General features: G+C 32.7%; 1 protein-coding gene and 1 pseudogene across 2 annotated transcripts; both read right to left on the bottom strand.

The window, feature by feature from the left end:
- Positions 1-1,391, bottom strand: LOC107621884 (uncharacterized). Its single transcript, XM_016323865.3, has one exon. The coding sequence runs from the start codon at positions 1,312-1,314 to the stop codon at positions 106-108; it is 1,209 nt and encodes a 402-aa protein (XP_016179351.1). The 5' UTR covers positions 1,315-1,391; the 3' UTR covers positions 1-105.
- An 8,946-nt stretch (positions 1,392-10,337) lies between these two features.
- LOC107621915 (uncharacterized) lies at positions 10,338-12,417 on the bottom strand (annotated as a pseudogene). The gene is made up of 2 exons (XR_015899736.1): positions 10,846-12,417; positions 10,338-10,748 (listed from the first exon to the last, which is right to left on the bottom strand). The product of XR_015899736.1 is annotated as an uncharacterized LOC107621915 (transcript).
- Between the last annotated feature and the right edge of the window lie 464 nt (positions 12,418-12,881).

The raw sequence follows: 12,881 nt of genomic DNA on the forward strand, positions 1-12,881 counted from the left end.
TTAAACTTCAAAATTAAACTCATTAATATTTCATACAAAAATTATTCAAAAATACACCAATAAAAACTCTTATGTACAAATAAGGAATCTGTAATTTTGTAGCCTTCATTTTGTAGTATCCTCAGCAGTCTTTGTACTGTTATTATCTGCGGCCCCTTGTCGCTGTTGCTCTGCAGCCGCCGCGCCCAAAAACTCAGAGCCGCTGCTCTTTCCGGCGCCGGCGACCAAGCTCAAGTCAAAGGCCGAAGTTTGATTATTATCGTCGTTGTTGACCTCTGAACCTGTGGGTGCCATGGTGACAACCGGCTGTGGACACGTGAGGAGTGCTGCTACTGCTTGAAGGGAGAAGCTCTCGATCTCGAAAAGATCAGAACTCGCATCGCTCGCGTCGTCGGCGTCACGTGACAATGGACTCGGCGGCGACGCCAAGTTCCGACGACGATTATTATTATTATTATTGTTTTCTCTTTCTCTATCGACGGTTATTATTGGTTGGAAAACTTCCATCGAGTGACGTGGCGGAATTGGATATTCCTCGTGAACTACGTTCAGAACCTGCTTTTTGCCATGGCAGGAAGTGGCGGTTGGTGTTGCTGCTGCTAGTGAAGGAAAAGTGAAGCCTTCAGTGGTTGGTTTTCCAAGAACCGTGTCCATATCGGGTTGCAATTCTTCGGAATTTTCTGTTACGGAAATCGTAACTGATTTCTGTTGCTGCTGTTGCGGTTGCGGTTGCGGTTGAGATTGAGATTTTGGGGGTATTTTGGTAAATGGAGTCTTGGATTTGGGATTTGGCGTGGGTTGTTTAACTTGCACAGACGTTTTACAGAAGCAGGGGCATTTTCGTAAAAGCCATGCGGGTTTTGAATTTGGACAATACGAAGCTCTGTTTTTCGCCGCCTTCGGTTTGTTAAAACGGTTATTGCTCAAGGCGGAGACAGAAACCGCGGTTCTCGGTGGACGATTATGAAGCTCCGTCGTCGTCTTCGTGGTCTTCATGGTTGTCTTTGAGAGCTCTGCATTATTATTATTATTCTTGTGTTGGGAATTCATGGTAGCAACAACAGGAGAAACTCTTGTAATATTATTGCTACTGGTGTTGGTGGTGGTGGTGACTTCTTTGAAGTAGGTTTGAGCATTAAAAATGGTGAGTGCAGAGTTTGAATGAAGATTATGAGGTGTAATAGTTTGGTGGTGTTGGCATTTGTTAAGGTGATGAGGTGAATTATTATTGTTGTTATTATGTGGCAAGGTAGTGGTGGGTGGTGACTTTGGGTTATGATGATGAGAGGTGTTGGTCACTTTTCCTCTTTCCATTTTGCAGACACTGTTTTTCTTTTCTCAGGGATGTTGAAAGTGTAACTGACAAATTAAGACTCAGGATCGGATTGGAGGTGTTGTGAACTTGTGATGCATATTTGTAGATGCTTGTATGTGCCACTGCCACTGTTTGCTAATTTGTCTTCTCATCAATCACAAACCAATCAAACCCAAAACAAAAATATCATTCACAACAAGCACTCTATATATATATAATCTAAGGACTTTAAAATGAAATATTTGTACAATGTGTACAATGAGCTATTTATTTGGCCTAATATGTACTAGGAATAATGAACATCTCATGTCATGAAACCACTCACCCCAAAAGTTTAAGCTGATTTTGGGGTTCACTAAGGATCCAACTCTTGACCTTTTGAATCTACAGCTTTGATACTATGTCATGAAACTACCTATCCCAAAAGGTTAAGCTGATGGTCTCTAATATTGAATCGAACACCCCTAAACCTCCATTGTACACATTGTACAAATATTCCATTAACTTCCTATACTTCCTCTAATCTAAAACAGACTCACTGATTCTTAATTAATAACTTCATATGAAGATCAATGTGAATTTTTACCGTACATTTTTTCTGCCGTTAAAATAACATATATTGTACTCTATTTTATTTTAATCTCACAAATAAGAGAATATATTTTATAAATAGAAAAAAAATAAAAATATCATTTAGGCATTTTAGAAAGAAGAAAATTTTTTTTCTCATCAAAACTAAGCTTGTATTTCTTTTCTATTCATAATTTGGTTTACCACAAATAGATTTAAATATCATTTCTAACAAAATTTTACTTTAAAAACCGATAAAAATTAGCTAAAAAAAAATTTGTTTATTCAAAAGTTAAAAAAAATTATATTTCCAAAATTTGAAAACTACATATCTAAAATTCATATTAGTTTAGTATTATTACTTCCTTATACTTGTCCCAATATTATTCCTAAAAGACCATAGGTAAGTTGAAGGCAAGAAATATAGAAAAGAAAAAAAGAAAGAAAGTGGCTCATGGCTTGTCTTCAAAATGAATGTTGAAATAGTACCTCTAAAAGCTAAATACTAATCATGCCACTTTCCACTCCTGAACTAATAATTTTCATCTTTATTGAAACATTTGCCAAACCTATGAACATACCTCTCAGCATTTTCTCCCATCTACCTTACGATATCAATGCAAATATAATGATGGTGGGGATTTTTTATTTACTTATATATCTTGTATTTCATAATTTGGTTGCAGCTTTGCCATATACATGTTGTTGGCAGCTGTCTCATCAATTATTGAAACAAACTTGAATATGTCTTTAATTTTCAGCTCAAAGCAAAGCAGTAAGTTGAGAGAGCAGAGTAACGCCAAGCCAAATAGAGAGCCTAAAAAGGTGGTAAAAATTTTTTTTTTATTATTTGTTAAATTTTTATCTACTTTGTAAAAAATTTTGACGAGTTAATATTCAATTTGATTCTTGAACTTATACGCGAATCTCAATTTATTCCCTAAAATTTCAATTGTCTCTATTTAATCTCTAAATTTTATAAACGTGCCTCACATTAATTCCTAAGACGATTTTCAGTACAAAAATGTTAATAAAACGTTGATATAAACAGTCACGTTGAAACTTGTAAAATGATACCGTTTTAGTTTTGGCATTCAAATAGCTAAAAAACGGCATCATATCCCTTATTTTGTTAGGTAAAATTTTACCAAAACTAAAATGACATCATTTTACAAAGTTTAATATGACATCCGGTCGTCACGATAATGGTCCGTTAACGTTTGTATGTTAAAAATTGTTTTAAAGATTAACATGAGTTATGTTCGCAAAGTTTGGGAAATAAATAAAAATAATTGAAAGTTAGAAACTAAATTGAGACTCGCATGCAAATTTAAGGACCAAATTGAATATTATCTCAATTTTGACGTAAGTTTGTTTTAATCTAAGATATATAAAGATTAAGAGTAAGTAACATATTTTGAATGTGTGTTAAATTTTTATTTGTAGTATTTGAAGTGGAATATACGCAAAATATATATAGCTAAGTTCATATTGGATATATGTAGGATTTTACGTGAATATAATCATAACTACATCATTTATAGATAAGTCAGCAGGTTTTTATTAAAATTTTTGGACTATATTATATATACATCAAAATCAGTCACTAAAATCTATAAAATATATGTTAAAATATAAATACATATTGAAAATAAATTAAACCATACATGAATTATACACAAATATATTAGTGGTTGATTTTGGTGTACAAATATATTTTTGAAAACTTTTTTAGTCAGTTTTTTCAAAAAATTAAGAGTACAAATAATCTTTATGATATGATCACGATTATATTCTTTATGGATCGACATATTTCTAAAAGAGAGATGCTTTTGGACTCTAACTACTATTTTAGGTTTAATCTAAAAGTTAGACCTTAACAAATCTCTAACATACAAACTACTTAGTGTAGACTTCAACTCCCCATAATTGGAAGCACAAATAATCCCCATGATAGGGAACCAACTAAATAGCATGGTTATTGTTTTTTTTAAGTGAAGTGGTTTTAAGATAATATTTTTTACTAAACCCAAGTTTGCTCTCTTTAATTAAATATATGTCTATATCACTGTGCTCAAAGCCTTATTGTTCTAACATTATTTGATTATGCCAAAACCCAAAACAGTTTTTTGATGTAAAGGAAAGAAAACCGAAAGGTGCTTTGGCATCTTCTAGACTTATATCCAAATAACATAACTGTGTGAAATAGTAGTAGGCTACTTTAATTTCCCCCCTTAAAGGGGTGGCTTCCAAACTCTAGAATTGACCATTCCTCACCCTTTATCCTTTTTAACTGAGTTTTCTATTCACGTGGCTGCCTTATAATTCTTGCATTGTCTTGTTTTTTATTCAAGAAATCAGGAAGGGGGGGGAAGTCCCATTTCATACACAAACATTACAATCATCCAATGTATGAAAGTGGAAAAAACTTAGGTGCAGTCGATTTCACGCGAAGTTGATAGTTGAAAGTCATTAGATAAAAATTTAATCAAATCAGTCAAATCATCTAACGATTTTCAGTTATTAACTTGATGTGAAGTTAACTGCACTTGAGTTTCCACCATAAAAGTGCAAAAGAAGGGTCCATTTCGTATATTAAAAATATTTGTTAAAAAAAAGTCAAAAACAATTAAAATTTACTTTATTTAATATTTATTAATTATTACAATAATTAATGAATACTAAATAAAATAAGTTCTGACAGTTTTTTGTTGTTTTTCGAAAATGACCGTTTATGTATAAACATTGATGTTATATTGTCATTTGTTCTCCTTTCTATAAAAAGACGTTGTTTACGATGTTGATGGTGAATGATGAAAAAACGGTGCTAAGAGTAATTTCAATGCTAAAAAATAGAACTTCTCTTCTGACATATGGGGACTCAATTATCATTGGAGTGAAAAGGGAAAGAGAGCTCTTCACGGGAATCAAGGTTGAGAGTCCTCTAAGCAGGGACTTGCAACAACCAATAAAATCATGCCATGTGGTAAGTTAATAAAAAAAATAAAAAATATATTAAATATATATATATATATATATATTAAATACTTATATATCTATTTAATTAATTATTTATATTAATTATTTAATAATTAATTATATTAAATTATAATTAATATAAATAATTATGTTAAATTAATATCAAATATTATTTATATTGTTATATTAAATCATAATTAATTAAATTTATTTTACATAAAAAATAAATTTAATTTTTATATATTATAAAATAATTTTTAGTTGGATTATTTATTTTTATTTATAAAATTTAAAATACTAATCAAATTTAAGTTATTTATTTTAATATTTTATAATATTGAATTATTTTGAATTTATAAATTTAAATAATATTATTATAAAAAAATAATAATCATATTAATTTTAATTACTTAATTAATTAATTAGGTGGGACCACAATAGAAATTAAAGTTAGTTCCTTCTAATAGAGAAGAGAGAGATTCATTGAGTTCCTATTTATTGGTTATGATGCAAAATCTAATATGGAATCACTTTTTATGACAGATGAGTCATAAATAGAAACTGAAATGAGTTCCCTACTGGAGATGGTCTAAAAAACAAAGAAAAATAAGTTAGACACTAATACAATGGATATTAGTTAAATTGAAAGATCAATTTGACTTCCACATAAAATTTGAGAAATCAAGTTAATTATTTACTCCTTTTAATTTGTGAAGGTATTGAGTTTTGTTTTTCCCTGGCTACTAAACTCAGTATGTATAATAAAGTGTTGAAATATGAATAAATAAATAAAGAAATAATAATTCACATATGCCCTATATATGAATATATGATGGAATATGAAATTATATATGAAATGAAGCAAATTGAATATAGAAAATATCCTAGTTCCTTATGATGTTGAAAAGGTCGGTTCCTAACTCCTGATCACAAGAAGTGTCGCATAGGTTACCCCCAACAACCAATTGCATCAGAGGTTGATTGATTTGGGAAGTAGAAGCATGGTGGGTCACCATTAACATTGTTACTGATGAACATGCATTCATTCATTGCATAATAATGCTTCTTAGACAATTCATGTGTATGGCTCTTGCTAAGGTGGTAAGGAATATGGAATTTTCCAATCTTACTTGGAGAAAGATTTTGTCCATTTTCTCTCTATTTGATCATAGGAAACATTGGGCTTTGATTTTACTTTTGAATACTAAATTATTTTGTTAGTGTCTACTTCCGAGAATTTAAGCTTGGTCGATGTAATATTTAAGGTGAAAACTCAGGTGCAGTTAGTTTTCGAGAATTTCAACTTGGTCTATATAATATGGATTAAGTAAGATTTTGGTTCTTAAGGTATAAGTCGAAAATTTTATTTGTTCCGAACCTTTTTTTTTATACAAAATCGTCCCTAAAGTTTAACTTGGTTTTAAAATCGTCCTTACTTTAGGGGCCAAAATAGTATAAAAATGGCGTCGAAAGCGAAGGCAGAGGTGAATCCTGTACAGCTTCTTTTTTTTTCCCTTTTTCCTTCGCAGTTTCTCTTATTTTTTTTATTTTATAAATTTTTTGTTATGGGTAATTTGGTCCAAAATTTTAATATTTAATTTGGTCCAAAATTTTAATATTTAAGTAAAAATGACGATTTTAAATGCAAAAAAAATTAAGAACAAAAAAAATTTTGGCAAATATTTTAAAGACTAAAATCGTAATTAACCTATGTAATATTTAATGTTACTACTACTCACTTATTACAAAAGGAATTCAGTGCCTTTTACAATTCATAAATGATGTCCTGGAATTCAAGAGTTGGTATTTTTATTTATTTATTTTTATTTACCATTATTAATTAAATTATGATTCTCATTTAATTTTATCTATTTCATTTTGTATCCTCAAATTTAAATGTACAAATAATAAATTACAAGATAAAATTTACACTGTTTGATCACTCTCACACACACATTAAATATTGTTGATATTTTTATGTTATTTTATTGCTATTATTAGGTCAACTAAAATTTTATTTAACTATTTAGAAAAAACTATGGTAATAGTTATTTTTATGTTATTTTTGAAGAGATATTGATGAAAGCATAACAAATTTAGAAAAAGGATTGCACCACTTAAAGAGAAAAAAAAAATATTACGGTTTGTCTATATTCAAAGGCATTAATACAAGAAAAAGGTTATCCAGAATAATATTGTTAACCCTCGTTAAAATTAAACTACTTGTCTTATATGTAAAGTTGACATAAAATCTCTGTAGATTATTTATTCTTCTTTTGCTAGTACTCTTGGTTACTATTCTATGATTCTATTTCCAAATGAAATTCTCATTGATTGAGTGATGTCTGACTCTTGGAAATTCTCAGCGAACATAGAAAACTAGAGATACATACAAAATGTAAGTAACAAATTAAAACAAAAAATAAAATTGCTGGTCCTTGAACACGTAAAATAGGACCATTAATTTGCCTCTTATGCTCTCTGTACTTCATTCATAGGAAACACTTTATTAGCAGTCACCAAAGTCCATTTCACCTTCACTCAGCAACAATTTGGGGAAAGAATGGAAGCTACCAACATCTAATTACAACAGCCTTAAGGCTGCGTTTGTTTTTGAGAATAGGATAAGATAAGACATTAAGAACAAAATATGAAGGACAAAAACACAAAATTTAGTGTCCTTATATTCTGTTTGGTAGTAAAGTAGAACAAATTATGGTAATTTTAGAGCTGCACATGGATTGGATCGGATCGGATATAGCTTATAATTCTATCCGATCCGCACTGCACTCATCGGATCGGATACGATATCCGCATTTTTTAAAGTTGGATCCGATCCGCAAACTTGCGGATCGGATCGGATATCGAGTATATTCGCATAATTCAAAAGATTTGTTTTAAGGCCCTTCTTGGCTCTAGAAAATCTATTTTTTCACTTATTTAAGTCTATTTACTCCTAAAATATTATCAATAAAAGTTCTCTTAAATAACAAAAGAAAAATAATAACACAAGATCTAAGTTTAATTATTCTAAATTAAAGTACAACATAAAAAATTAAAAACAAGATATCATAGAATTCATAAAACAACACACTAAAATTCATATCACATTAGGGTTTACTTTCTTAAATTATGCTATTTATATGAGACGTACGGATTTGCGGATTTGCGGATCGGATCCAATCCGATCCTACCATAGTGCGGATCGGATAATATCCGTAAAATTCGGATCGGATGCGGATAATTAGAGCGAATATGCAGATATTATTCGATCCATGTGCAGTCCTAGGTAATCTAATTTATTTTCATTTTTTTCATTTAAAGAATTTGAGAAGAAAAATATAATAATAAAAAATATAATTATGAAAAATTAATAAGAATAATGAAACAAAAAATAAAAATTAAGTTGTGTCCCTTGTTAGTGTCTCTGTATCCCTGTCAAGATGGAAACAAAATACACTAATTTAGTGTCTCTAGACACAGTATCTTTATCCAAGTCTCATCTATCAAATACAATTTTGTATTAGTGTCCCGTCACTGTAAACAAACCCAGCCTAATAAACACACTATGATTTCAAACTTCCAAAATAAGTAATGTGTCCATAAGAAATTGGTTCATCTATTTTTCTTGTAGAATGCATCAATTGCATCATGGTGGAACTAAAAGGCAGTGGTATAAAAGTTTAAAACAGAAGGAAAAAAAATTCTAGAGAGAGAGAGAGAGACTATGGAGTTCCAACGTTTAACATATATGAATTGAATTAAAATCTAAAACTGATATTAAGGTTAACAAATTTATGCAATACTCATTTTTTAGAATGACTAAAGAGGACTCTAATAGACAGTTTTACTTGTATCTGCTTCCATTTTATTTTTTATCTGGAATTTCGGACGTCATAACATTACATTCCATAATATGTGTGCTTAGACTTCTATCTCAGAGACTATAACAAAATTTCCCAAAAGAAAAAAATTAATCATATAATGAATTGTTTTCATATCCAATGTAACAATACTCTATTGACCAATATACATTTGAGTGGACAAGCAATCTCGTCTTTGTTAAATGACATTTTTGCTAACGGTTTAGCATTTTAAAATTAATGCTATTATTTGTATCCCAAGTTGATATCAAAATCAATTTTGCTAGAAATAGGGAGCAATGGAGGTTTAGGGAGTATTAGAGATATAACCATTAATGTTACCTTTTCCCATCAGCGTAAGTTTCTGGGATGAATGGTATCATGACATGGTATTATAACTCATGCATGTATTTTGTGTTTGTTCCATGCAGTATTTTAATATTTGGAGGATATAATGAAATAGAATGCCCCATAAGTCTTGCTTTTGTATGTTTTGTTTCTGTTTCCTACAACAATAAAGTAAATTCAGGCATGTGGATTGTGATTTTTTACATACCCAAGTATGTTTAAAGAGAAAAATCCCTTTGCATTTGAAAGTAGAAACCTTGAATATGCCAAAATTTTTATTATTGATTGATGCTGAAATATGCAGGTTGTGAAAGGAAAGAACCAAGGTTAAGTTCCTCGGGTACATCTTCACTCTCCATCTCCATCACATTTTTTGTATTAGCTAATTCTCACCTCTCATTTTTTCTTTTCAAAAACTGGCCTCTTTGGTACTTTGTGCGTTTTGCGCTTTCCAAACTTTTCAAATAATGGGGTATCATATTCTTCACTTCTGCAATGTTATTTGACCCAAAAATTGTTCCTTCTTAGTGATTTGTAATTTGTGATGGTAATTTTGAATAAAATGTATTTCATGAACGGAACTAGAATTAGTATTTGCATCTGACAATTCCTTTTTTTATTTGTTTATACATATAGATGACTGTACCTAGAAATTTTTTTCAACTCAATATATTTTAGTTTTACTAAGAAAGGAGTTAACAAAACAAATTTACTTTTAAAGATTGTCTATATTGTATTCACTGATTGACTAAAAAGATTTAGAGTAACAATTTTTTAAAATGTGCATCCACGGAAGCTAATATGTTAAGGTTCTTCACTGAGGCTGATGTTGGTAAGAAGGATAGAGTGACAGATGCCTTGAATGCAACCAAGGCTGCCGTATAGTACCTGGTAAGTTATTAGCACTTGCAATTGTATACTCAGTTTCACATCCTAATAGGGACCTGACATAACCACATATTATGTTCTGCACAGGTGGTGGTGTTGCTCTTCTTTATATATCAAAGTGAGTTAGATAAGCTTCCAACTGCCAACTTTGATCAAAAGATAGGTGTACAAAATATCCAAAATGCTTTAAAAAACAGAGAATATGTAGTTAAATCAGTAAGTAGTAATGTGACAGAAATAAAATTGTTTTCAAAATTGTTATAGTACAAATTATCTTATTTTTTCAATTCAATATTCCTTGTGTGGAGAAAATGCCACGCAAATCATCTTCAATATAAGATTGATGCAGAAAGTGGCATACAAATCACTATAAATTGGTGATAAATAAGAAGGAATATATTCATACATCAACAAACAAAATCACACAAAGTATTGTAGCATCAACAAACAAAGTTCCAACATCAAATTTAAAAAAGAAAACAAGTTCATTCCTAAATCTTGTTTAGTTTTTCTCTAAGGTAACGTTACTGCGGTGTCTCCTGCAAGCTCATGTTCTCCAATGCCAAATGCAGTGCCTCTAAGGTTGCATTGGCCACAAGATTTCCATCCTTAATCTTGACAGGGCTAGCCTCAGAGAGAAGGTCCAAGCATAGTGGTTGACACACCTCTTGAAGCAGGGCGTGAGACTTGCAATACCCTAAAAGAAATTGTTCAGTTACATGACTTACATCACTCGGACTTGTTTCAACATATTGAGGTGTTGAGGATTGAACATAAGCTGAAGCCTGCATCATCTCAATCAAACAATTTAACAAATAAAGACTGACATCAATCAATTGTACCAAGAAAAGATCAACTGAAAAGGTAGATGATTATACATACAGGATATCCAGGTACTGATGATTCATCAGATTGGGGATGACGAGGAAAGTCCTCTTTGAAGCCGAGAATATGATTTGCCATCATAATGGCGTAAGATTCTGACAAGTCACTCGTGCCAGATGCCTTCTTAGACTCAAACCTCAGCAGAGAGAACCAATTTGAAGCATCATTTAAGGCTTCCATGGCAAGGCGATGGCCTTGGATGGTGGTGAGATCGCAGGAGAGAGCAATGTGGGTGCAGAGGGCTGCCAGGTTGAAGAGAACAGAGGCCTTCTCCAAATGGATGTTATGCTGAGAAGAGTCCTGTTGCGGGATGATGACATTGTACCAAACAAAGATAGGTGGGTTGGGTGTGGCATTCATAGGGAAGAAAGGCTCAATCATGCAAAGGTATTTGAAATAAAGGCTCATTGCGCAATTTGTGTAGCATTTCTAGAAAGCCTTCTACTCTCTTTGCCACGCTCTCAGAGTATTTGAGGACAAAGTAATTGCGTAGGGACTCATAGAGATTCAAGGGCTCACTCTTCTTCAAAGGAAGGATTGCAAGAATATATGAAAACCGCGAAAACAAAGAAGATGAGAGGATTGCCGAATTTATTGGATAAGGAGGAGGCATGTCCCATGGGTAAGCCACCAGCTTTCCATCCTTGACAATCTTGAAAGGATTGCACTCAGAGAGGATGAGGTCAACGTATATCTGTTGTAGGTTGGGATTCCCGCAAATCCCTCTAACTAATATCTCAGTGACGCATTCTCCATCGTGATCAAGACCACAAGATTTGACCGATGCGTAGAGAAATTACTCATTTTTCTTTCTTTTGATGGTTAAGTGCTGGCCTAGACTTCTCCAAATATAAAAGTGAAGACTGACCGATGAAAATGATAGCGCACATCGGTGTTGTTGGAGAGCGTAACTGGCGTCGTTGTTGCTGAGTTGTTGCTGTAATTCGAGTTCGGAAGCCTGAGCGGCGAAGAGGACGTGCAGAAACTCCACGAAGACAAGAGTCAAATCGAGGGTGGGGGAGACCACGTACTTGGCGAAAACCTTCCAGAGTTGGAAGAAGAAATTGGCGGCAACTTTAAAGGCTTCCATTGCAAGGTGACGGCCAAGGGCGGTGGTAAGGTCGCAAGAGGCAGCAATCTGGCTGCAGATGGCTCCAAGGTTGAAGACAACAGCGGCCTTCTCCAACTGGATGCCGTTGCGCTGTGAGGAGACCCCATTCTCATGCTCAGGGTTCAAGGCGTCGTACCAGACAAAGATGATAGGGTCGGCGTCGGAGGAGAGAGAGGAGAAGAGTGGCTCAACCATGGAAAGGCATTTGAAGTAGTGGATGAGGCAGTCACGTTGCATCGGAAGGGAGAGGTCCCCTCTACGCTCCACCATGTCCCTGCGGCATTTGTTTAAGGTTTCCAAAACGCTTTCAACTTTTTGTGCATCACTCTCCGAGTATTTTGAGGCTACCAACTTACGTAACGGCAGGTACAGCTCCACCAGATCAGTCTTCTTCAGTGGGATTGACAGCACCGTTTCCGTGCCCATGGCAAGAGTATGAGGAATGCTAGGGTATATAGGTGTATTATTGAGTGAGTGAAGAGTGATAAAACGTACATGCAGGGTATAAGTAGGTGCTACTGTTAGGGTTGTTCATGCATCGGATTCGATCCGCATATCTACGGTATTTATCCGAATCTGATCCGAAAATTGCGGATATTGATCAGATCTGCAAAGCTTTCGGATCGGATCGGATTGAATCCGCACACTAATCGGATCGAATTGCAGATTTTGTGTTGGTATCCGCATATCCGATCCGCATATCCGCGTATCCGCAAAAATAAAGAAATAAATAAATAAATATTCTTTTTATGTTTTATTTCAACTAATAATTATCATATATGTTGTATTATTTTAATTTATTATTTAAGAAAAGTATGTTTAATATTATTTTGAGAGTAAACATATTTAGAAGAATAGAAAAAATGAATTTTATTGATATTTTTTAATAAAAATAAGCTTTTAAAAATATTTTTGTGTTTTG

Source organism: Arachis ipaensis, chromosome B10, assembly GCF_059453495.1.
Source record: "Arachis ipaensis isolate K30076 ecotype BB chromosome B10, ASM5945349v1, whole genome shotgun sequence".
NCBI classification, from domain to species: Eukaryota; Viridiplantae; Streptophyta; class Magnoliopsida; order Fabales; family Fabaceae; genus Arachis; species Arachis ipaensis.